Source organism: Lepisosteus platostomus, chromosome 13, assembly GCF_059453375.1.
Source record: "Lepisosteus platostomus isolate fLepPlt1 chromosome 13, fLepPlt1.hap1, whole genome shotgun sequence".
NCBI classification, from domain to species: Eukaryota; Metazoa; Chordata; class Actinopteri; order Semionotiformes; family Lepisosteidae; genus Lepisosteus; species Lepisosteus platostomus.
In genome coordinates this window covers 11145989-11171539 of record NC_142623.1, presented here as the reverse complement: position 1 = coordinate 11171539, position 25551 = coordinate 11145989, and the positions used below count along the sequence as shown (strand labels likewise).

General features: G+C 41.6%; 1 protein-coding gene across 1 annotated transcript; it reads left to right on the top strand.

Moving 5' to 3' along the window:
* The first annotated feature begins 560 nt into the window (after positions 1–560).
* On the top strand, positions 561–22851 carry fam110d (family with sequence similarity 110 member D). The gene is made up of 2 exons (XM_088603114.1): positions 561–1321; positions 17868–22851. The coding sequence occupies exon 2, from the start codon at positions 18599–18601 to the stop codon at positions 19823–19825; it is 1227 nt and encodes a 408-aa protein (XP_088459240.1). The 5' UTR covers positions 561–1321; positions 17868–18598; the 3' UTR covers positions 19826–22851.
* Positions 22852–25551: the final 2700 nt, after the last annotated feature.

Here is a 25551-nt window from a genome sequence, read left to right as displayed (position 1 = left end):
CATATTTGTACTGTGATATACGATTCAATTAAAGCAATGTCCTTGGACCCAGCTGTGCACAGTATAAATCACTTACCAAAGTGTTTTGTACTTCTAATTATTTATTTCTGTGCTGGCCTTGGTATTTCACTGATAAAAAAAACATTGCAGTTATTATTAATCATTACTGCAAATGCGACAAGTCTCTTCTGGTCTCTTCAAGAACAAAGAAACAAACCAGATTTCAATAGAAAGTTGCTTAAGAAATATTGTGCCACTTCAAGTGAATAGTTCAAGAAGACAAAACCAGAAACGTTTGCTGCAGACTAGTTCTCTTCAGACTCGATGGTAGACTTTCTTTTCAAAAGTTAAAAATATTTAATTTGCTGTATAACAGGACAGGAAGACAGCGCAGCACGAATAATTAGCAAGAAACCTGACTCGCATTTGATTGATACTTAAAATTAAACGGAGATGTAGTCAGAGAACCAACTACGTAAGGGAAAGATTGTTTCAAAGTAACGGGTCAGCATTAGAGAGCTGTGATTGTCTTAGAGGGTGGATGATATATGTTCTCATAAATGCTTTCAAATGTGTTGAAACTGTAAGACTAATATTACATGATATTTCATATAATTAATTCGGTATAAAATTATCAAATTCGAGTTTTATAAGTGGCTTTCCTAACTAATACGGCTAAAGAGCTATTAAACATGTTAAAACATTAAATATGTTCAGACTTTAAAACGAATAATGAACAGCAAGATTGTATTTAATGATCCCCGGAGCTGATATCATGTCAAGAATGAAAGGCTCAAAGGCCAACTGCTTTAACGCGCTATTTTCTTTATTTGCCTCTCCGGGATCCCAAGTCTCTATTTTATTGCGAGAGCTACGTGGAGGCTTATGACGGGTTCGTCCCGTAAGGAAACACAGTAACTGCAGTGGCCACACAACGCCGGGAACGAGGAATTAAAACAGTAGCTGGAAAATGCGTTTCCAACAACAGTGCCCCCTTCTCACCGCGGAAGCCCATACAGGTAGGTGGGAAGAGGCGTCGGTTTACAGCAAGCGTACCTGCCCACTCCTCGTTCGCAGAGGATTGTCCCGGCTTGCAGCTAACGTTTCGCTGACCCCAGGAGCTATCCGGCTGGCACTGAGCGAGAACGCAGAGACTGGAGCAGAGCACAAGTATCGAGGGCTGATGAGCCAACTGCAGTCAGTCGCTGCGGAGGTCTCAGCTGATGCGGCTGACAGAGTTACAGGCGCTCCTGTAGCGGGACTCTAGGGGACACGGAGACACAGATAACAGAGACCAGGCGTGGGAGAGCGGCGTTCAGAGGTAAGAGCCGTTGTTATATCTCTATCAAGTTACAAAAATCGAAGATTAAAAGAAGCGTAACGTTTAACGGTGCAGACCGTGTACAATTTAGATTATTTGTTCTTATTAAGTGTAATTCACCGGCTTCCAAAATATCTTACTACGTGATCGTAATAAACGTATTGCAGTTCTAAAATTCAGTTATTACCCCTATTTTTGACGTCTGCGCCTCTGTCCAACTTGATAGCTTATTTAAAAGCATGTTTCCTTGTTATCAAAAATGATGCTACCTGGTGGCTTTAAATGGTTTTAAAAACCGCTTCAAAGATTGCAGTCAAATTACCATTTTGAAATGAATTGAGTTAGTGCTGTAATCTCAGTTTAACGTTAGAATATTGACCTGAGATCGTTTTAAATATTTAAATCAACATGGGATTTCGGTTAGTTTCCGTACACTGTGGTTTTCAAAGACACCCAAAGGCAAAATAGGTAAGGGAAGACATTACTTGCATCAACTCGCTTATAATGACTGAAAACAATGTGGTACTCAAACTTAGAATTGTTTCATTGCATCGCATTGTAACCCCTGGCTGTAAAAACCCAAATTATTTCACTGAAACAAATGAAACAAAGAAATGATATTTCACCTCGATGTTATCACGGTGTAACCCGTAGACCATAATCGTTTGATACACATACGTCGTTATTTTGGAGTAAATAATTCTGATGTACTGTAACTAGTTGAGTGAGAATAGCATCGGATATCAAGATGTATTAACTGTAGTTTTTTACAAATAAATTTATTGATAGCTCTCACCTATGTTCGTATTTCAGCACGCCCATAAAACGGTACATTTTTCCAAATCTCTTGATTAATTTGTCACGGTTTGGATTTCGTGTGCAGCCCGCGGTTACCCGGTCAGAGAAGTAATTAATCATCTGAGGTGTGTAAACTTATAGGACCTCAATTAGATGCAGTTCTGTTCCTGTTGTTAAAAGCCAGCCTCGTTTTATGACAGATTTCAGTTAGTTTCTGAGGCATGGGACTCTACAGTACTTGAGAGTTTGACGCTAAAACCTTCACGAGAAGAAACTGGGGGCTGGCTGTTTGATTTCCATTTATACTGTGAAGATAAAAACGTATTACAGATCGAGGGCGATATTTTTCAGACATTACATTTAATTTTAAATTAGACCAATAGAGTGATAAAATAAAACATCTTCGCAGCCTTGAAAAAAAAACAGAACCAGGTTTCGGGTGTCAGAGTTGGGTTGTCCTTGTAAATTCAAGTTTTCTGTTCTATATAACTGTTTTATTTCAAAATTAGCTGTAGTATTCTTGGAAGTCAAATTCAAATGTACCCATCTTTATAATAATATGGGTTCGGGGACGCGGGTTAAAGTTTGAGCATCATGAAAAAATATGCTTGGCTTTTTCAACACAGTGAATAAAGGGAAATATAGAATTGGGTCAAAATGTACAGCCAAGAGACACTCCAAGAAACTAGTCTTTGCATTGAGCGCAGCTTTAAGCGAGCTCTCATGTGTCATTAAAGCGAGATGAAAGAAGCAGAGACTGAAACAACTTCCATTCTTGCCGTGTACAAAAGTTTGAAAACTATTTGAACTCCGTCGACGGAGGGGGGCATCTCATTTTTGCAACCTCTCGCGTTTGTTGAAGCCACTTTAAAGGCGCGATATAAATTATGATTATTATTTATTGCGCCCTCTAGAATTCAGAGGTAACGTTAGCCATCGCGGGGGTCGGGCTTTCTCAACTGGGCTGAAATCGTTCCTCGTGCCCTCGGGCAGAAATAGAAGCAGTCTTCTCCGGTGGCAGTATCAGTGCGCACCCCCGAAGTCAGGCGCTGCTGTGAGGCCGTGGTCTGGAAAGTAGAAGGTTAAAGCCATGTTCTGTACCAGCAGGGCAGGTAAGAGGAGCTGAAGATCTCCATTAGGACCCCCGAGTCTTCTCTGATTTTCGTTCCAAGTGAGCTCTCAATTACCTACTTGATAACAGACAATTGGGCCTGGGAAAGCAAATTACGAAATGAAGAAGGTAATTGAGATGTTCCAATGTACTGGAATGTTTTGGCTCAGTCCCATGTGGTCTGGTGGTGGTGGAGGGGCTGATGGGTGGCTGGTGACTTGGGGAATGCTCCAAACATTTGGAAAGGTGTGGGGGGAAGGGATACCCCAGGGAACTGGGGGGGGGGGAGGCTGAAGGAAGTGGATGGATGTAAAGAGGAAAGAGGGGGAAAATTAACACTGATGTTTTCAGACTGAATGATTCTGCCACACTCCTGGGGCTCAAAACGAGCAGCTTTGTCATGGAGACACAGCATGCAGCCCTACAAGGAGCAGTCTCAAACAATGCAAACACTCAAAACCCATCAATTTGTGACTGTTCCTATTTTCGCAAAGGTAGGCACTACGAACACCAAATAATGGTTATGTTGTAAAAATATACTGTACTGTACATGTATATCGCACCAATGAGTCTGAATAGATTATGACCAGACTGGAAAATGATCTAGTGTTTTGGTGTTCAGCTGTCAAAACTGAAAACAGGACTAGACGGTCACAGATTATTCACTGTAATAAAATTGGTCCCGCAACAATTGCCACAAAGCTAAATAGATGCTTTGCTACAAAAAAGGAAACAAATAATCTAGAAATGTCTCTTGGGATATTCAATTTGTTTGAGAACCCCCCCCCCCTCCCCCCACAAATGTGAGTGAGCTCAAAGTACAAGTCCTTGCTGTTGTGGATTTAACAGCTGAAGAATGAAGGAACGTGAAATGTCAAGAATTAACATTTTCACTAAGTTTTTTCAAACTGGGGGGGTTGAAAATCAAATCAAGAGACTCCATGATAGTTCATTAAGTAATGCTACGTGTTCAGCATACTGTTTGAGACCTTTGTATTGTTTGTTTGAACCTGGGCTCTGCTGTTTTTTTTCACCATTCTAATAATATATTCAAATAATAATTACCTGCAGTGAGTCACATAGATTAACAATTAATAATAGAGAGGGTGGGCAGCACAGTGGTTAGCACTGTTGCCTTGCAGAGCTGGGGCCCTGGGTTCAATTTCTGAGGTGCTCTCCTTTGTGGAGTGTGTATGTTCTCCCTGTGTTCAAGTAGGTTTCCTTCAGGTGCTGCAGTTTCCTCCCACAGTCCAAAGACATGCCGGCTTCTGGGAAAACTGGCCCTGGTGTGAGTGTGTGCGTCTGTCTTCCCTGTGATGGGCTGGTGTCCCGTTCAGGGTTCACCTGGCCTGGTACCTGTTGCTTACCAGGAGAGCCGGAATTACAAGAAGCGCTTAGACTGGGTAAATGAAATAGTGAGAGTATCATTGGAGACAGACGCAGTAAGTTGTGGTTTAAAACCATCAGGTTAATTCCTTGTCCTGTAGACTAGCTTTTCCCAATCCTAAAACTGTCAATCCTAATTCAGATTTTTTTCCCCAAATTCCCAAAAGCCATAGAGACATATAGCCGGCTGGTGTACATTGACTTATTCACACAGTTTGCAGGGTCTTCAGGAAAGTGCTGCTTATATTAGCAGGCCTTCGGCAAGCTTAGCTTATACCAATGGAAACAGGAAATAATTGATTTGTCACCATATCCTTGTCAATTATCAAATGAAGGAGTCGGGGTTGGAGCGAGTTCAAATCGTTAATACGGGGGTGCGTGGATCACGTTTGGTCTTGACCGCTGTCCTCTGGATCAGAACCTTCTGGATTTATAATAATAATAACAACATCGCTTTATTAACCCTTTACAATTTCTTGCATTAGGAATTTTTCTTTTTGCATACCCCAGCTTGCTCTCCACGAGACACACAGATAGGGAGAGAAGTTTGGGGTCAGAGCACAGGGTCTGCCATTGTACAGCGCCCCTGGAGCAGTTGGGGTTAAGGGCCTTGCTCAGGGGCCCAACAGAGTAGGATTCCTCTGCTGGCTGCGGGATTTGAACCTGCAACCTTTCAGCCACAGGCGCAGATCCTTAGCCACAGAACCACCGCTCCGCCCCCATTTGTTTTGCCCGAGGGGGGCTGTGTTACGCTAATGAGTCCCCTCTTGCGGTTCCTCTGAGAGTCTGAAAGGCGGAAGGGAAATTGTTTGACTTGCGCAGGCCTCCCCTCAGGGTATCTGACTAGCCAGAGCTATTGCCAGTACATCTGCACATCACAAGGCTTCGCTGGAGTGAAGCACAGCTAAACTGTTACTTTAATGGCTGAACACAGCAGCACCCTTAATGCATCCTTCACTGTAGGTTACAGGACAGAAGTGCCAGGGATGGGTGCCCATTAGTATAAATACCTTTAATAGCATAATAATAACATACGACAGGCTGCAAATGGGAGGAGACCATTTGGAGAATCTAGCCTTTTCTTAACAAATGTGCAGCCTCACAGTGTGTACCTTACACATGGCTGACTAGCATGGTAAAAACCAGTGATCCTCTGTAATAAAGAGTCAAAAATTTATTTTCTCAATTTCTAGGTTTTCTGATACAAGGTGTCTGTTTTACCCGAGAGGGATTGAAAGTCCTTCTCTCATACTGTACTTGTGTGCATTTAAGGACACATGTTGAGCTGTGCTTGGCAACAAATGTGAAACTTTGCTTAGGCAATTTTTTTTTACTAAAGAGCCAATATGTTAACCACTAAACCACCTAGATTCCTGCACAGCTGCCTTTCCACTGAGATTGTTTTGTGAGTGAGACGGACAGAGTTGCGTGTTGCTGGAGAAGGCGGGACAGATGTCTGTTCATCCTGAGCTCTGTAAAAGACATACACGGCTTCTCCACAGCTGTAGGCTGCCCATACCAACATGCAGCAATTACAACTGCGCCATACTGCCCGGGCACTCCGGAAAGCTTGCTCACCACAGAGCAGCCAGGATTGGCTTCTGAAGGCACCAGAATGTCTAGGGATGTCTCTTGAATGTGTTGCTAGGCCTGCAACCAGCACCTAGTAGCACATGGGCAGAAGCTGGTACTAACTGGCAACTACTCTGGCTCTATATAAACAAAACCCTGCAAGTATTATAGGAATACAGTATTTAAAACATTCCTAGCTGGCTTGCATCCAAAGACAAATGATAGTTCTGAGCCATGAAATACATAATTAGCTCAATTCAATAATTAAGATATCAGCTAGGACAAAATCCAGAGGATACAGCCCCTTGAGTGTTTAAGTTCAAAAGGTCCCCCTTTTTTGAACAACCGAGAACAACTGGTTGGGTACAACCTATTCCTCTGATATATTACTGTGTGAAGACGTGTTCTTTGTTTTTATTTTTTAATACCAACACTAAGAAAAGGGGTATATCATGTAGGAATGTCAAATTCTCTAAAAAAATATTCACAATCGTTCCTCTTTGCTTCTTGTTATACTGTGGTCTAAATGAAATACTAAAACGTTTGTTCGCAATCATGACTGCAGTTTGCAAGGTGCACACATCTACAAAGGAAATCAGAAGATCACCAAAATACCCCCACCATGGTATCTGTGAACACCCCTGAGCCCCCCAGCCTCACAGAAACATCTAATATTTGAAGTGGAGTCTGCCATTGAGCTGGTCTGTGCCTCTGGTCCCAGTGAAGGCCTTGGCTTGCCAATTAAAGGGGAAGTGTGTCTGATGACATCAGCAGCCCGCAGCACAACAGCCAAAGGTTATGTTTTTGTACCGAGAGCAGGCAGCTGTTTTGGGTGGTTTGACAACAATAGCGGCAAGTCTCCAGATAAACCCGTGCACCCGCAGGGTTGTCATGAACTCGGAAAGAGTGTGACTTGTGTGTTATTTTTTCGGGCTGCTCGGATTATCGCCAGCTTCCATTTCCGCTTGTTTCCCATTCCCAGGATCCCCGTTTTATTACAGGGAACTGTCTCCTGTGAGTTTCTCTCTGGAGTACTTAGGAGGGGGGGGGAGAAAAAACGACCTTGAAAGATGTTGGTTAAGGAAGCAATCTGTTTCCAGGGATGTTGAGTGATATTTAACTTTTATGCTCAGCAGTTCAGTTCAGTTTCTCTTAATCCATTCCTGTGGAAGGAAAAATACCCTCAGTGAAGTATCTGAGGTTTTCATTGTGTTTGGGGGGATTTGTTTTAAATTCAGCACATGGGTGCTGTAAGTTTTAGTTCTGTTTATGGCCTGTCATTTGCCCACATGTGAGCTTCAGGAGTCAAGAGTGCTTCAAGCATAGTAGCAGTGTCCTATAATTATTTTGCAGACAGTTGTGTAGAGTGTGTGTTCTGCCAAAATGTATTAAATCAGGTGGCAGCAGCCTATGGGCTTTTGTGGTTAGTTCTGCACAGTAGTGTTAAATGCTGCTATACTGACTTGTCTTGTTGGATTTTCAATAACATTTTCTCGCTTTAATCATTGTGAAGCTTTTTTTATTTTCATATGAAGAGTTGGTCCTTCAGGCCATAGACACACTAGTTTTATCCCTAAGAGCTTCCTGGAAAAGGATGGCAGAGCTGGTTATGAGGAGAAAGATTGTCTTAAAACACAGTAAAGTAGAAATTGGAGGTGTGACCAATATGAAGTGTCAAAAATGAAATCTAAAGGAAGGCTTTTTCTCTTATCTTAATGAAGGCAGCCATATGGGAAAAGATCATAACCTTAGGAACTAAAGCCTACAAGATCAGGACATGCTTGGCTGCTTCTAGAGTCTTCAGTGCTGCACAGTCACTGTCTTGCTGTCTTGGAGTGTGGGCTATTCAGCGACCCTGGCATGCCGTCCCTTCACAAATTTAAACTGTGCTCTCTGCCTGGGGTCAGTGACCTGTATGATCCACATGTTTTCTAACAAGAGGGATTACAACAGCAGCAACCCTCTGGGGGTCCCCTCGTTTCGACTCCGCTCACCGGCACAGACACAGCTGAATACTCAAGCCAGCAGCTTCCCTGTGTCTTGGAAGTATAGGCATTTCGTCTGCCGGGGCAGAGTTCCATTCTGTGCAGCTGCTGTGTGCTCCTTGTTTTAGAGATGGTCATTCTGTTGTGTTTAGGTCGTACTTCTAATTTCTCAACAGTCAAAACAAAACAGTCCATCCAAGGAATATGAGAATATTGAAAAAAATCTTCATTTTCCATTTTTTCCAGCTTGTGCACATTATTGTTAAAAAGGATGCCTTGAAGCAAAAGTGTGCGGCTGAAGCTACAGTAATATTTATTGTGTGGAATTGCTATGAATCTTAAATTACACGGGAATCTTAAACTGCCCGAGTAAATTACTTGCTAGTACAAAAATTGGTTATTTCTTATTTTGCTGTCCAGGTTTGAGATACTATTAAATAAAAGGCTTTGGGTTTCTTCCAGTCTCTGTCAGACAGAAAGCAAAACGTGAGCATTTAGCATTCAGAAAGAGGACATGACTTTTTGGTAAAATACAAATCCTGTTTTTGGAAACAAAATCAAGAAAAAGAGTTATTGGGGGAAGAGATAAGAGCATTGCAATAAAACTCTGACAGATAATGATTTTAATAATTTTTTTAGTCACAAATAAAACAAAGCCCTTCGTGATAAGTGATTTGAATTAATTAACCACTTGCATACGGTATTGTTAACTGTATTTGTTTGTCCAACATCTAACAACAGAAACTAACCCTAGTGCATTTTCTGAATTAAGTTTTTGGAAGCTCCTACTTGCTGTCTGAAAGGGTATAAGTTGCAGACAGAATACAGTAAGTATTGTTAAAGGAGCTCCTGTTGTGCAGTCCTGTATGGTGTGGCTGTTTTTCTTTCCTGGACGATGTCTTTCTCCCTGTATGGGCTCTGCCTTCGTTAAATAGAAAACCGATAAATCTGAGTCACACGCCTACAAACTGGACAGATTAAATGGTTACGCCATAAGCCTTTAACAAGCAATCAGTACATAATATTGCACTTTCACTAGTGTCAAGGAATCCCAGTTTCTACCGGTCATCTGATTATAGAGGCTTTGCCACCGGATGCCTGATGTTGTCGGATTTCAGATGCTAAGCAAGACTGGGTCTGGTCAATAATGGAATGGGAGATTACTCAAGAATAATCAGATTGCTGCTGTAAGTGGACCAGCAGGTGGTGCGCTTCCCTTAGGACCTGAAGCTGACCAATGCCAACATCCCAGTATAGTGACCGAGGACTTTGTGCTCGAGGAGGTGCTGCCCTTTAAACCAACATCCCAACTTCTTGGTCATGAAGGAACCCATTGTAATATCTGTAAGAGTAGTGTTATTAACCCACATTGACCTAGATAATTCTACTTAATTCAACCGGTGAAATACTTCCTCATGTCTGCTGTGCAGCTGGGCTGCTATGTGTCACTCAGGTACAGTAGGTGCTGTATTCAATGGAGGATGAAGTGTGTCCCCTCCTGTATATGAGATCCTTTGGGAGTAAACGTGCTATACAAATGCAAGAATGAATTACGTTGATGTTACATGCAGAACAGTCAACAACCTATGAACATAGTCCAGGTAAACCTTATACATTCAGGGCAGGAATCTACTAAAGAAAGCTCTAGCTTTCTCAAGTACCAGTAACCTGTCATTTGAGGTGCTGCACTCATAGAAACGTTGTTTTTAACTTAAGAGTCTGTGAAAGAATCATGCATGTAGGTAGGTTTATATAAATATGAATAATCACGTATGCTTGTTATTCTTTCATGCACATCACATGCAGCTGTGTGTCTACACTGAGAAATAGCCCTTAGAAATTGCTTTTCTGTCGCACTCAAGTTTAAGATGCGCTCACATGAGAAAACTGAGAGGTTCAGTGGAGATTTAGTCCCAAATTATAACCTCTTGCTCCTTCCAGCTACATAATCACTCAGCATAGACTTAGATAGTCTAAGTATGTGAATGTAGTCACACTCATTTTTTTAATTGTCTTAATATAAATGGCCTCTAGTTCCATTCAAGTGAGCAAGCCCTGCCATTTTGTACCTCTTAACAAAGAATCAGGTCAAAGCTGATTATACACGTTTTCCTGATTCCCTGTCGCTATGTCAAATTTTCATTTTCTGACTGCTTTATCCAATATATAGCCAGGCCCAGGTGATCATGCATGTGTGTAAATGAGCCTCATCCTCAAGATAGTTCATCTCTCTCGCTTTTTATAATCATTAACTTTGAATGACAAAAGAGAGTCATTCAAGGGTTAAGTACCCATCTCTTAATTTGTGCCTCTTTTCTTGTGTCTCGACCTTGTCTGCAGTGACCTGCTGCTAGCCTTTACTAATTCAGAATGTGAGAATGGGCCATAGATCACTGCACTAATAGCAGTCAGGCCAATACAATAGGTTGCAGATTTAAGGCCCAGATTGTCTCCATCAAAACTGAATGGCTTTCTCTGACTATTTTTTTTTCTTGCTTGGTTTCTTATGTAAACTAATGAATTAAATTGTGCAAAATCACAACCGTGAGTATAGAGGTCCCAGACATTGTGGAAAGCTGTTTTTGGAGACACTGTAACTGATACTGTAAATTAGTTCGAGTAAATTGTTCACTGGGAATCACAAAAGGCATTTCAAATAACATTAAAACTCAAGTTTGATGTAGACTGTATTTTGAATGCAGCTAAATTCCTATTCTATTCTATGTTTCTTGGCATTTTGATAGTGTGGATTTTCCCAGCTTTTGGGAACTGTGTGGGACAGGCACCCGCATGAGGGAGCGTGTTACACACCTTCATTTTAAACTCCTCTGCAGCAAGTTTTAAAACAGAGGGATTGTTTTTTGCTTTTTCAATCGTGGCCTAATCATTCCTCTTGCAAAACACCAAAACACCATGGGGATTCAGCTGCTCTGTTTGTGGTTTGCTTCATTTGATGGGAATTGAAGCCACCGATCATCCAAAGCCCTAGGTTCAATTGAGTTTTCTCATCAAATAATGCAGCCTGTGGATTCACATACCCCTCGGAATTACACTGAAATGTACAAAAAGTAGTATCTATAGTTAAGTGCCCATACTGCATTTATAAAACATTAGATTCCCCTGTTCTTTTAATTTATTTCTGTCAGACCTGCACACGTTTCTAATTGCTGAATTACTAACCCAGTCCCCTTTCCAGCCTAAATCCTTTGTCAGCACATGTACGGTTGAACACGGAGCTCCGGTAATTGGGCTCTCTTTACAAGATGGGAATCGCAAAGGAGCCCCAGATGTTGGTGCGTTTGAAATGTTCCACCTGGTTCGAGAATCTAAAAAACACCGCGGCAGGCGCCTTTCAGCAAGGGCGGGGCTGGGGCTCAATTGGAGGGCCGAGCTGTGGAAAGGGTCACTTCAAAAGGCCCAGCCGAATGTTTCCTCTTTGCAAAAGTGCATTCATTTACGTGAGGAAGTACCCGGAAGGTGTTTGGCATCTGATAGCCTTTAAAGCCCCCTATTTGGGAGGGTCTACAACCAACCTTTGAACTACAGAAGAAAATGGGAACAGGGTGCACAAACTGATAATTGAATGCATTGGGCTGATTTTCTGTTCAAAGCACCTTCCTTTTTTGTAGGCTTTTATACAGCCATATATTTTACTAAGTCAATCTTAGTAAAATATCTTGTTCAAGAATGCAATAGTAGTGTCTCCAGCCTCCAACCTGAGATTTGGACTGCTGACTGGAAGGTTGTAAGTTCAAAGTCCTAACCACTCCATTGTACAATAATACACGCTCAACAATGCAGGCTTATTTCGTTGTTATTGCTCCCATGTCTTCATGTCCCATGAAGCTTTAGGCGATTTATTTTATGAGACTCTGATGAAAGCTCTCTTTTGTTTTGGTGACACAGTGTGGAGTAATGCAGTATAGTGATACTGTGGCTCTAGATTCCTAACTGGACTGTCGTACGATCACATCCCAGGCTGCTGTACCTTTTACTCATGTGGCTCCAGCAATCCTACCTATACAAACGGACAACAACATTTTGTTGTAAAGTGTTGTAGAAGGAGTAAAATGGGTAATTGAAATCATCCATTGCTAGCAATAACAAATAATACTGATAAGTTGAATAAAAGTTGACGTTTTCCAGTTTGAAAAGATTCATGGCTGTGTGGCTGTGAGTGTGGCTCCCTCTAGAGACCTCGAGTCCTTGGTTCTGTGCTGGCATACCTTCTATGAGGAGTTTGCATGTTTACATTAGCTAGATGGGTTAATTGGTGTCTCTAGATTGTGTGCACTGGCGTCTAGATCTGTGCACCCTGTGATGTACTGGCGTCCTGTACCGTACTGTCCTAGACTCCAGGTGTCCGTGACCCAAGAATCAGTGGCTATGTGAGTAGCTGGTTTCCCGGGGTCCTAAAGAGGATCTGTGCTTATTTTCTGGTCTGCCGCTGAGACATAAACCATCTGGTTCCTTTTATGTTGCAGCCTGTTCACGCTGGGAGCGCCCTGAGCCCTTCTCCTGCAGCAGCAGGACAGCTTCACAGGCCAGGCTGCAGTGAACCCTAGAGAGGGCGATAAGAGGGGAGAGCCCAGCGTCTGCTACATAAAGGACTAGCAGTCATTATAGCTGGGAATCTGGCCAGGTTTTACAGGGTGTTGTAAAAGGCCAGGAGCACACAGCTCTGCTAATTCGCCTCATTAGAGGTAGTGAATGCTTTTTGAACTTCCAGGGAATTCCTCACTAACTGGGAAGCTCTCCTCGTTTTCCCGCTGGAAGAACAGGAATTAAGTTACAAATACGAGCAGCTTGTTCACCCAACCTTGCCAGTCTGCTTGCTAGATGTTAATGGAACCTGAAAACCTGTGAAGCCTTGGAGTGTTAAGCCTAAGACTCTGGAGAGATATGAATTGTTTGTCAATAAGTATTAGGAGACATAAGAGGAAGAAGTAGAAGAGATTTTCCTTTTCCTGTCCTGTAGTAAAGTAGATCAGCTTACCTAGTCTTGCACTTAAATTACTTTAAGCCTTTAAATGCATTTTTTAAGTCATTATGGCCTAGATTAAAATATAGATTTTGTGTGTGTCAATGACGTGTTATCTGCTTCTCCTAACAATGAATTGCATGTTGCCATTCACTATTGCAAACACATTCTAACTACAATTTCATGTAGGTCCGTGTTCAATTTGTAACCCCTCAACTAAAGTTTTTAGACATTTCTGCTGTAAGATGTTTATAATGTATTATAATGCATACACATTCTAGGACAAATAACAATACAAATTTTGCAGAGGTTAAAGCATTCAGACAAAAAAGCAGAGAATTCTTTCATTTAAGTTTCAATGTTAGGCACATGTGCCTGTTCTGATTAGTGCATTAAAACTTTCACATGACTTATTGCAGGAACCAACAGCTGAGAATAGTGTCATTAAGCAGTCATACTGCTTCATAGTACAGTGATTAGGTTAATGCTGACTTTTAAACGCTCAAATAAAAGTTACTTTTGCTAACATGTAAAAATACCTCTGAATTTAGAAAGCTAAATTCATGAATACAAAAAGCATAGGAAATCAAAAGGATTCCTACTCTTTACAGCTATGTGCTCAGAGAAGTTATCATGATTTTGCAACGGTAATCTGTTCAACAGCAATCCCAGCAACAACAGGACGCACAACTTTTACTGACGCCTTTATTTCAGCCGTTCTCAACCTACAGTAAAAAGCAAATCGGTATGAGCAGTTACCAGGTCTAAGAGAGTGTATAGGCTTGGCCTTTGAGAAATGTGGAAATGTGTACCTGTTGAAAGAGTCGCACAAGCTGGGTTGAAGGGTATCTGCCAAAGCTCTCAGATCAAAGAGAGCCAATTCATTAAAAAGGGCATATGGCAGCATGCTTTTATAATGATCACAAATCATACCACTGCATGATAAAACCGTACCACAAACCTTATGTATTATCTAATCACAAAAATACATTTGTGTATTTGTGATGTTTCATTTGGATATGAAAAAATACATTGTCATCCACAGACTTGACCTGTTTTGTTTCTGATTGGTATTTAAATTGCTCCTGATGTTTAGTCTTGTTTTCTTTAGTCTTTGAATGCTTTAGAAATGCTAAGGTCATTCAGACAGATGGTTGTTGTCAATATGGTTTTTTTCTTTGCAATAGTGGACATGAGGTGAAGAGTGAAATCCCAAGAGAACAAAACTTTCCAGAATAGAGGAGTTATCTAGTTTGACTTTAGCTCATAAGCATCTATGATGTAATACAAAGCTGTTGTGTTTGAGTCTGCTCTATTTCATGTTTGGTGTTTTGTCTAAGTTAAGCTGTCTCCATATTATCTTTAAATAGACATAGCTAAGCTCTGGTTAGAAAAATGAGTGCCGTAGTTACTTTATGAGGGGACAGGTTTTCCCAATGTGACATTTTTATTGCCAGCTTTCCTTTACTAGAAATACAGTGAAGGTTTCTAAAATAAACTAGTCTGGTGTTTCGTGGTGACATAATGGAACCATTGTGTTATGGAAATAATGGAAATTGTGATTTTGTTATTTTGTGATTGTGAAAATGTGATATTTTTCTGATAAGAGGTGGCTTGTCCATTTGTGACTTCAGGTGACTCCAGACTCTTCCTCTGTTATAACCTACCGGACGTTTCTCAGCCCATTGTACTATTTCCCAGCATTCCATTAAAGCCAGTGGAAAGTCAGTCATAAAATGTTTCATCCCTTTTTGGGCTTCGTACAAAAAGTTCTGGAAAGAAAACAGAAGCTGGTAGTTGATAGATATTAGGCTTCATTTTTGTCGAAGGTCCACATGTTGTTTGTCTGTGATGTAGTTACACAGATGCCCTTCATGCTTTCATTGTGCAGATAGCTCCTCTGTGGTTTTATTTAGAAAAACCTGCATTTACTGTACCTCACATCCTGGTCAAGCAAGAGAGTCAGACCTCCGGATTTCCAACGGGCAGGTAAACACGCAGGGATTTTGTTAATGTTGGACCTCGGTGTGTTTTGGTTTCTTCAGATGTTTTTTTATTTTCATTCAATCAAAGTTCCCCAACAAGTACCTGGACACTTAAAATTGGTGTCTGGTGTTTTTAATAGGCCTGTCTTTCTTTCTATAGTCTAGGCTCATTCCCCAGCTCATCAGAGAAAGGAAGGAAGCCCTAAATATAGCTTCCAGTGTAATGTACTTCTCTGATGATTCACTACTCTGTTTTTTTTAAAGTTTTTTTTTCTGACAAACCTTCTCTTGTCATCTCGTATCCCGTTTCTTTAACCCTTTCTCTCATGCCAGTGTGCTCTAAGTAGTTTTGGTTCCATTTTGTTCTTCCTTGATTTTTTACAGGTCAGTTTTGTGTTACCATTGCCACTGCACTGCACCACTGCAGCTTGTATTAGACTGTAGATGCCTGACCAAAGCTTACCATGATTCCACTGTTCCTGTTTGCAGTTCGCTATGTTTTCCCCATGTTAAGGTATATTACCATAAACATTTATAAGGCAAGACACATTCCTGAAAGACTTTCTTAGTGACTTTTGAAAGTTCAGATTTTAATCTTTTAAACTTATTGATTTTTAAAGTTTGTCCAACAAACTGGAAGTTGAAATATTTAATGTTTTTTTTATCTTAAAAGCAGCATTCCTGGCCAGTCTGCTGTGGAGTCCTCTCAGCACCTGAGGTGTATCTCGAAGCCCAGTTACATTATTTGAATTCTGAAAGTCTTTCATCTCTTCATCTATGAAAGAGAGGCACACTCGAGGACAGATGTTTTTATTTTTAAAAACAATCGAAACAAGCTTTTAGTTTGCCGAAATATGCAGGATTTAGTTTGCCTGACAGTACCTTCCTTCTTAAGCTATTCTATCAGGCCAGTCAGTGAACAAAACACACCTTCAATCATGTCTGTTACAGGTTAATTCATAGAACAAGAAGAAATCTTTTTTTTATTATTTTGCTGGTTAAGCCTTGAAACCTATTGTATGGTCACATATGGTCTGTGGTGGCTAAATGATAAGGTCTTTAATTAAATGCATTTCTTAAATGAAGCGGTCTACAATCTGTCTGAGATCTTATTAAAACAATTTAATAAGCAGCTACATTGATAGTTACTGGATGACAAGTTGGAAGCTGAATACAGAAAAGTCTGGGGGCTCTCATGGAACATTCTGGAGAAAAAAAAAACAATACATGGGTTTTTACAGCAATGACACGATTAGTCGGATACTAAATAAAAAAATTAAACACCTCTGCACTCCAGGTTCTCCCCACCTCAGTGGAACATGCCTCATGCTTGTGACTGTGCCACATGCCCAGGGCCCAGGTCTTCCTTCTGCTCATAAGGCCTTGGCTCGGTCTGCAATGCTAATCCGCCAACCAACTGTGCAGACAACAAACCCCTTTCATCTCCGGCCCTCTCCTTTATTAAAGCGTGCTGACACACGGACGCAATAACGGACGCAGGCAGGAACTTTTTTTTCTAGCTATAAATACTCCTGAGTTATTTCTGGGCCTGCATGGGTTAGTCTTATTCAGCTATAGGACCCCACCCCAGCCCCCACAACTCTCTCTTCATATTCCCTCTAAATAGCACTCTTGTCTTTCTGTGATTAAAAAAGACCCGATTAAACTTTATTGCCTTTTCTAGCTTTGGCTGTAATTTCATTCATCTTTAATAAGAGGCCTTTTAAGTTTCTGGCTCCTATTGAGGTTCTGTGTGAGATGTCTGCCTAATGGGTTTTGCATTTTTAGTTCACCTAAAAGACCACTGCATCAGATTTTAGCTTTTAAAATATTGACTGGTTAATGTATGATTCAGTTTCACATTCAGTGACAGCACTGCAGGAAGCCGAGAAGGTTGTCCCGCAGTTTGGTGCTCGGTGCCCAAAACGTGGTTTTATAAAAGTGCTATTCACATGTCATTTTTTGATGGGGATTTTTTAGAAATGTGCAAGCAGTACAACTTTATATTCAGCTCAGAGCTATATTTACATAGACACGTGCCTGAGCCTAGTCTGTGCCTTTTGTATATGAATCACTTTGACATCCATCAAAGTGAAAAGCACTACATGATTTCAATTGTAATTTTCAACTTGGCACAAAAATGGCTTTTTTTTTGTACTAGACTAAAGTGGGCCTTCCTACAGGAAAGACATAGAACTGATAAACTGACGCAGATTGAAATAAACTGTTGTGAAAGCCTTTCTTGTTCACTATAGTTGCTCGGCATTTTCTAATTCCATATAAAAAGTCCAACTCTTTTGTGAGCAATGTGTGTTTCAGTGATAAAAACTGGATTCATTCCATTGCTTTGTGGTTTCTTCCTGAGTTTTCACCTTTCATCTTTTACAACGCCTTTCAGAAAAGAGGGAACAATTTTTTCTGTCTGGAAAAAAAAAAGGCTTTAAAATTCACCAACACAGGCTTATCCGTTGTCTTGCAAATTTGCACATAAAATCTTTCTGTACCATGCACCGTGACATACCGTGAAAAGAACATGCAGTTTATGAATTTTGACTGGTTGACTGATGGTATAAACTCCCAGAGATGGGAACAAGCCAAACACGATGAAGTTTCCTGTGACACTGTGTGGGAAGTAACTCAGTCATGTTATCAAATCTTGCCAAGACAAAATACCCTCACTGGAAGTAGTGTTGGAACTAACACGGCTTTTCGTCTTTTTTTTCCACAGAAAAAAAACTGGGACAGAGTCACACTTGGAGTGAAGATATCCCTTTGGCATTTGTGTCTTTCAAGGATGGGCCGCTAACGTTGCGTTTTCTCTGACACGTCTTCCATAAATCCAAAAGGATTGAAAGATGAGAATCGAGAGCAAATATTTGAGATCATTCCTTCTGGGTTAGGGAAAAGATATCTATGGAAGACAGCAGCCGAAATGTGGACAGAAAAATTCCATTCACAAGTAAATTCTTCCTACTATTTCTGGCATTCTTGTTATTCTTTTTGTGGGAAGCAGGCATCTCATTAAGGATTCCATTTGGAAGGAGGAAGAAAGGACTTCCCTACCCAATTATCAGAGTGGCTCTGTAACTACTGGATATAGATATCAATTTGTATAGCTTTTCCAGTGCCCAACAAAGAGACTAATTTTAGCCAAACCCACTCTGCCAGTGCGGTCAGTAGAATTTCTACTGTAGTAGGGATCCTAAAACAGATTTCTGTTGTAGTATTTTGACTTTTTTAGAGCTCTGGGAACTGTGTCCCAGTTCAGAAAAAAAATCTACGTTTTTGTTCTTTCAGAAGGATTCGGTTAGTTTTCCGAAAGAAAGAAAAGAGGAAGACCTTTGTTCTTTTATTTTGGGATATTGATTCAGAAGGAAGGATCTGGGTTTTTCGTGTCCTCCATTTTTTCCGGGTGTGGCAAATCTTTCGCTTTGATGTCTTTATCGGGAAGGGCCCATTATGAAGCCCCTCACACCAGTTGGTTCACCCTCTCCCCTGAGGCTCCTGAACAAGGGGCCTGAGTACCTCCGGAGGCAGATAGACAGTGGCGACAGGGGGCGCTCTGTCAGTGCCGTAGAGCGCCTGGAGGCCGACAAGGCCAAGTACGTCAAAAGCCAACAGGTGATCAACAGCAAACAGGAGCCTGTACTTGTGCCCTGCGCCACCCCGCCCCCACAGCCGAGGAGGCCTCTGACAGTGCCCTGTGCAACCGTGCCCCTGCCACCACGCAGGCCTCTCACAGTGCCGTGCTCCGCGCCCCTCAGCTCACTGGGGCGAACCTTAGCCCCACAAGGGGACAAAAGTGAAGCCTTGCAGGACATTGAGGCCAAGAAGGAGAACCAAAACTTGAAAGAGCTCAAAGGCAACACTGCCAGAACAACCCCGGCCACACCAGTGGTGCAGAACACACCTGTACTGAGGAGGAGCTCAGGCAAACGCATGCTGAGGCCGGACTCTCTAATCATCTACCGACAGAAACGCGAGTGTAAGACGTCAGCAGGCGGCGAGACTAAAGGCTACAGCTTCGTTAGGCGGCTTTTCCAGGGCTCCATGCGGGAGAAATCTTCCCTGGAATCGCCACCTAAGATGATTATCAATGAGGAGAAGTCCCCTTCCAAAGAAGAGGACACTCGGATGTCTTGGACCAATGACAAGGAGACGCCCATCAGGGAACAGGAAGTGAGCTTAGAAAGAGACTCATCAAAGACGGAGGCAGAGCTGTTCGTAGCTCCCGACAGCCCTCGGACCCCTCGAAGGACTATGGTCCTCGAGGTCAGTCAGTCTGCGATCAGTCTCGCTGGGGACACCGGCAAGCAAACTCTTTTGAGAAGAATGGGGCTGCAGCGCTCCAAGTCAGATCTCAGGCTACGCTACTCCTTGGCCTTGTCTGAGAAAGAGAGGTTCTTCAACTACTGCGGGCTGGACCTGGAAGTTGTGGATCGGTTGGGGCTGGAGAACTTTTTCAGTGCCAGCTCGGACACGGTGTCTCTGATGCTGCGAAGCGTTAGTGCGGGCGGCTCCGAGGCCAGCGAGTTCTCCCGGCACTCTGGGGAGGGACTGTTCGAGGAGGAGCTGACCGAGCAGGTGCCCTCGGTCGTGTCTGTGATTGAGAGGAATGCGCGGGTCATCAAGTGGCTGTATGGGTGCAGAAACGCCAAGGACACTCCCAAAGAATCGACTGTATAGAAGCTAAGTCTTGTAACTATGACACACCGCAGTGAAGCTTACGGTTGCCAGCTTTTGATGTTTAATCCCACCCTCTCTACCTGTCTTTAAATGGAAAAACCGTTATCAGGCCGCATCTTCTTTCTTAATGAAATCAGAGATTTAGTACCAATGAATTCAAAAGAGGCTCAGATATATTTTCTGTTTCATTAAAAGAAAGGGGATCTCTTTTTTCCCCAACCCATGAAAGTTGAGTTCATACCACATGAGTTCATAACACGCAAACCAAAGATATAATAACTTATAAACAGCTTTTAAATTATGATCATGTCTTAGAGAGCAGTGTGTCTCATATACTGTAGTAAGCAGATGTTATTTAATTAGATCCAAAGTTAGATGATTTTACCTTTGCTCTTAGTTGGTTTGCTAGCACAAGATACATTTAAAGCAAGGTTATATGGGTGGGAATAAATATAAAAACAGGCAGCCTTACTGATAATGTACGATACTGGACAACTAGGCCCAGTGAGCTGGCATATTTATTTGTAGATGTGAATTGTGTCTTGATAAATGGAATCGTTTTACAGGCACTACTTGTGTATATATAAATGTGTAAACCTACTCTTGTTGTCACGTTGATGATAATGAAAGTCCTGATTCCCTCAATTATTTCTTTTTCTTTAACGTTTTCATATTTCAGATCTGGTGCGCAATAAAAGAAACTTGGTTTTCTCTTCAGTTATGCTGTTATTTTTGAGTGTCTATTCTACAAGTAAAAACCGCAGGCCTTACGGAATGAGAAGAAGATCAATACCTGCAGAATTTATTGAGCAGCTGTTTTTGTCAGCCAGGTTTAACTCTTTCGCAATGTGAAGAATCTCTATGTTCTTGCCCATTCTCCTAGAAATCCAATGGTATTTAAAGGCAAACCATTAAGAAGGGTCTTGAGATTAGTATCGTGATTGTGATGTGTAGGCAGTTGAAAACACATGCCTTCTTCAATTATAAATTAGTCAGAGCACATTGTTACTTAAATAAGGGGGAGGCTTTGGAAAACACAATATAAGTCTGCCCCTGGGAGTATTAAAGCACTGAACTGTGACTGAGGAATGGTGACTATGTTTATAAAATTGTTGTAAAATGGACTGCCCTTAAGGGACACTCTGGCGTTTTTTTTTCTTGCAGGTTTTATCTCGGCAAGTCACAGAAACTGTTGCTCATTAACAAATCAAATTGACAGCCAATTTGCTCTGCTCCTTTTCCAAGAGTTCAGCTGGAGCTTTTCTCTGTGCCTTTGTGTGTTCTGTCAGTGATGTGGCGTTTCATGATCACATTATATCACAAAGTAGGAAGCAAGCTGACAGACCTGAGGGAGCAGGAGAATGATCTGTGTCATAAGCAGGGTTTGTGGGCTGTTAAGAGACAGGAAATATAAATATCACAAAAATAACAAATTCTAAGGATGTAGCAAACACTGCAAACAAAACACAGTGGGAGGCAAAACATAAAACTGGGAAGCGTGTTATCCTTCACACATTACTGAGGGGACAGTCTGTAGCTCACACATACATCTTTTTCAAAACTGTAACTTTAGCATCTGCTAGAACATTTTTCTGCAATTGGCAGCCATCTGGAAGTGACACAGTACAATTTTAAATGTGTGTGGACACTTCGCAATGATTCAGAAACCATTTTGCTTTTCCTTCTGCCTGAATTTCACTGTAAAAATTGCTCATCTGTTAATGTCCTCCCTCCGTTTGGCCAACAACACAGAATACACAGAATACAGCATGTACAGAATACCCAAATGGATGTGTTCACAGCCCCCTTTATAAATAATAATGGGACACATTTCTTGTATCTGCACACATTTAAATTTCAGACAAAAACAATCGTCGTTGGAACAGTGTGTAAAACATCAGCCAGGAAAGACCTGAGTACCTTTAGCATAAGTGCAAAAAAAAAACATTTGAAACAAAAATGTATTTAATTCTTACGTTTTATTTTCACTGTGGCCTGAGCATCTTTTCTCCCAATGAGTAAAGGTGTAAATATTCCTTGGAGGCGCTAGAAGAGTTCAGTAAAGGTACTGCCACTCTAAGGTACATTGGGAAACATAGACTAGTCCAGTCGTAGTCGTGGAAACTCGAATGGAATTTTTATCATGACTGTGGCAGCCTTGCATGTAGTAGGCCCCCACTACACATCAACAGGCCTGGAGGGTGAGGGTGAATTGTTCATGCTGTCTCTGTTAACATGCATGTCTATGAACTTGTTGTTTTAATTTTGACAGAGGTAACTGGATGAACACTGTGAAAAAAAGAGAAACAGATACATAATACTATTTGTTCTAAAGAGAGGATGGTATTGAATAGTTGGAAAAGCCTCTGGACCTGAGGATTCAGGTCACTGCTGAAGACACTGCTGTTGTACCCTCTTACAGGGAGGGAATCACATGTCCTCTGGTTCACCCATGAGCTCTGACCTGATAAATGGCCCCGATATGGATTTTGCCTTTGCCTTTGTTTTGTTCTGAATCGGTCTCATCTGATCATATCTAAGAAATCATCTGTGAAAGATAGATTTGCTTCCAACTGTCACCACCGTCATGTCGCATTCATCTGTAACTGACTGTCAGAATGTCAGAGGCAAGAGAAGACTGGTAGTCATGGAATCTCAGACTCCTGCAGTATGAGTGACTTTTTCCTGTGTCCTTGTCTATTTTGGTGCAGTAATGACACTTACGAATAGTTCCATTGAACAAGTAGCCCCTTGAAAACAAAAAGACCACTGATCCCCATGTCACCTTTGACCTTTTTACCTTGTCACCCTCCTCCCAGCTTGGCACTTCTTTTTCTTCTATTTTTTCTGTACGTTATGTCTTTGTCCTTCAAACGATCAGTTTACGATGCCTTACAGCAGACCGTTAACTTATATTTTTTATTTCAGGATAAGTTGCTGTTTTTTTTTCCCCAAAGACAAATGTGTGTCTGTTTTATGAAAAGAATAAATGTAACCAAAATAAAGACTTTGTTTTCTTTTAAAAACCAACTTTGTATTTTTGGAATTAGCTTTCTTCAAGGCCTCTCATCTTAATCAAAAAGAATAACATTGTGTCTAGTGGTTTTCCGGTTTATATTCTGAAGGTTCTCACTTGCCCGTGTATCCAACTGGCAGAAAAGTTAAGTAATGCACTGTAACACCTTGGACATGCTGGTCACCTCGGCTGGGCTCTTTCTGGCTTGTCCTCTAGAGTACAGAAGAGTTTGTGCTCTACACTCGGCGCAAAATGAAAGTTCTAATGTTTCATTACCACCAAAGATTTTCAAAAACTTCCAACAGTGTGTCACTTCAGCTGTGCTTGCTTGTGATAATAAAGAACATAATAGATACTGTCTATACCTTTGTACTTTGGAGCATAACACATTCAGTGTTTTTAGACCAGTAGGCCTCAATTTTCACACTTTGTGGGCCTGGGCCATTTTACATTTTACAAGTGCTGGACAAGTCTGATGTCAGTCCAATGTACAGGACAGTAGAGACTCAAGAAGAAAGCCTTTAAAAAAGATGAGGTTATCCAGGTCGTACTGATTTTGAGTTTGGTTGTAGTCAGTCACATAATATCCCACAATCATTGTGCTAGGACTCCAGCATCATGCTAATTTCTGGGTCAGAAAGATTGCTTTCCTGACACCTTCCATTTTGCACTAAGCTGCGGGTGTCGGTGGACGTCCATGGCACACTGGTTAGTATTGCTGCCTTGCAGTATTGGGCCCCTTGGCCCAATTCCTGAGGTGCTCTGTGGGGATTGTTAATGTTCTCCCCATGTTTGTGTGGGTTTCCTCAGGGTGCTCCGGTTTCCTTCCCACAGTCCAAAGACATACTGGCTTTTGGGAAAATCTCTCTTGGTGTGAATGTGTGTTAGTTTGTGTGTTTGCCCTGCAATGGACTGGTGTCTCGTTCAGGGGTGCACCCTGTCTTAAATTTCAGCTTCCCTGCAACGCTGTATTAGATAAAGCAGTAAGAAAATGGGTGGAATGGATGTGGATAATAATAATAATAATAATAATTGCTTACACCTATATAGTGTTTTTCTGGACACTCCACTCAAAGTGCTTTACAGGCAATGGCGACACCCCTCCACCACCAATGTGCAGCACCACCTAGATGATGCGACGGCAGCCATAGTACACCAGTACACTCACCACACATCAGCTATCAGTGGGGAGGAGATCAGAGTAATGAAGCCAATTCATAGATGGGGATTTTTAGGAGGCCATGATTGATAACGGCCAATGGGAAATTGTTTATGTCTTGATATTGTGGATGTCTTGATATATCAGGTAATATTGATACCCTTTAAAGTAATATAAGATAAAACTGAATGACAACTGTCACCTGAACGACCTACCTAGGTTGTGACTACATTTATAAGTCCTAAGCTTGACAACATTGCAAGCATCATAAGAATAATTAAGGAGTTTGGAATGAATTTGGAATTCTGGTTTTAAGATAGTGCCACTTCTACTTTACTCCTACCTTCTTCTGCTGCATTCAGTTTAGAAGTGTGACTCTTGCTTTCCACTCTTGCTCGCGTCTTTGTGCCAGAGCTCATGTCTGCCTTTGCCCTCCTGGCCGAGCTATACAGATCGTAAAAACCTGACAGTTTTCTCACCCGTAACTTTGTTATAGAGGTGTTACAGTTTCTTAATTCTGCTGGGTCAGTCCTTCCAATGCAGTCTCACATTTCACAAAAGGGACACCTGTCACGGGTGATATTTAAGTGACACAGACTGCAGCCCACAGGACCTGTTTACAAAACAAAATGGTTTACAACCACCTAAAGGAAATCCAGCCTGGAGCGATCAAATTACCTGAAACACTTTGGATTACAAAGGATCTTCTGCAAAGTTTTTTTTTACCACAATGTTTTTGCATCCTTTCCTAAAGACAACGGCTTCTCTGTTTCTGTCAGTCAGGCTGCAGTCCCCGCAGTGACGGCCTGCTTTGCTTTGTCGAACAAGCTTTACAAGTGTTTTTTCTTGCTTCCCTGACAAACGCTAGTTGACAAACAACACCCAGAGACGACAACTACAGATCCCGAGTCCACCCCCTGCTCCCAGAGTCAGAGCATGGGTGGCCATAAATATCTAAACATTTTTTTTTAAACCAGCCCACAATTATCTGAACTTGTTTATCTGCACAGCACCTTTCACATTCCTCATTTTGCACACCGTATACTCTGGGGGAACAGAGGGCTGTCTACAAAGGCCCGCACAGCTGGTTTCCCTGATAGAAGCTGTCAGGAACCATGTCTTCTAGGATGACTCAGAGCTGGCTGGAAAGAGACTTTAAAAGCCGATGCCAGGTGTTTTTCAAACCTTCCAAATTTCATGGAACTCGGGCCTCAGGACTGACACATCAATGGTTTCTTTGTGCTGTACTTGGAAAGAGATTTAGAAAATATCTCGCACTATTGCTACATCTTGTTTTTCATTCACTCATTTATTTATCAGTCATCTATCCTTCTACGTGTTACCAAAAAAAATGGAGAATACCCTTGACAAAAATCAAGTCTGCTGCCCATGACAATAATACCACATGGCAGAACATCGATTCCACTAGACATTCACAGATGTCTGCAGAGATCTGGGGCAACTGAGAGGTCTTGTCACTGACCTGTCATATTTGTCCCTTTTTGGTTCTGCAGCTTCCTGTAGCTTGAACTATACTTCCTGTTTTTTATC

Coding starts and splice junctions, on each gene's coding strand:
- fam110d (XM_088603114.1), top strand. CDS start 18,599: ATGAAGCCCCTCACACCAGTTGGTTCACCCTCTCCCCTGAGGCTCCTG.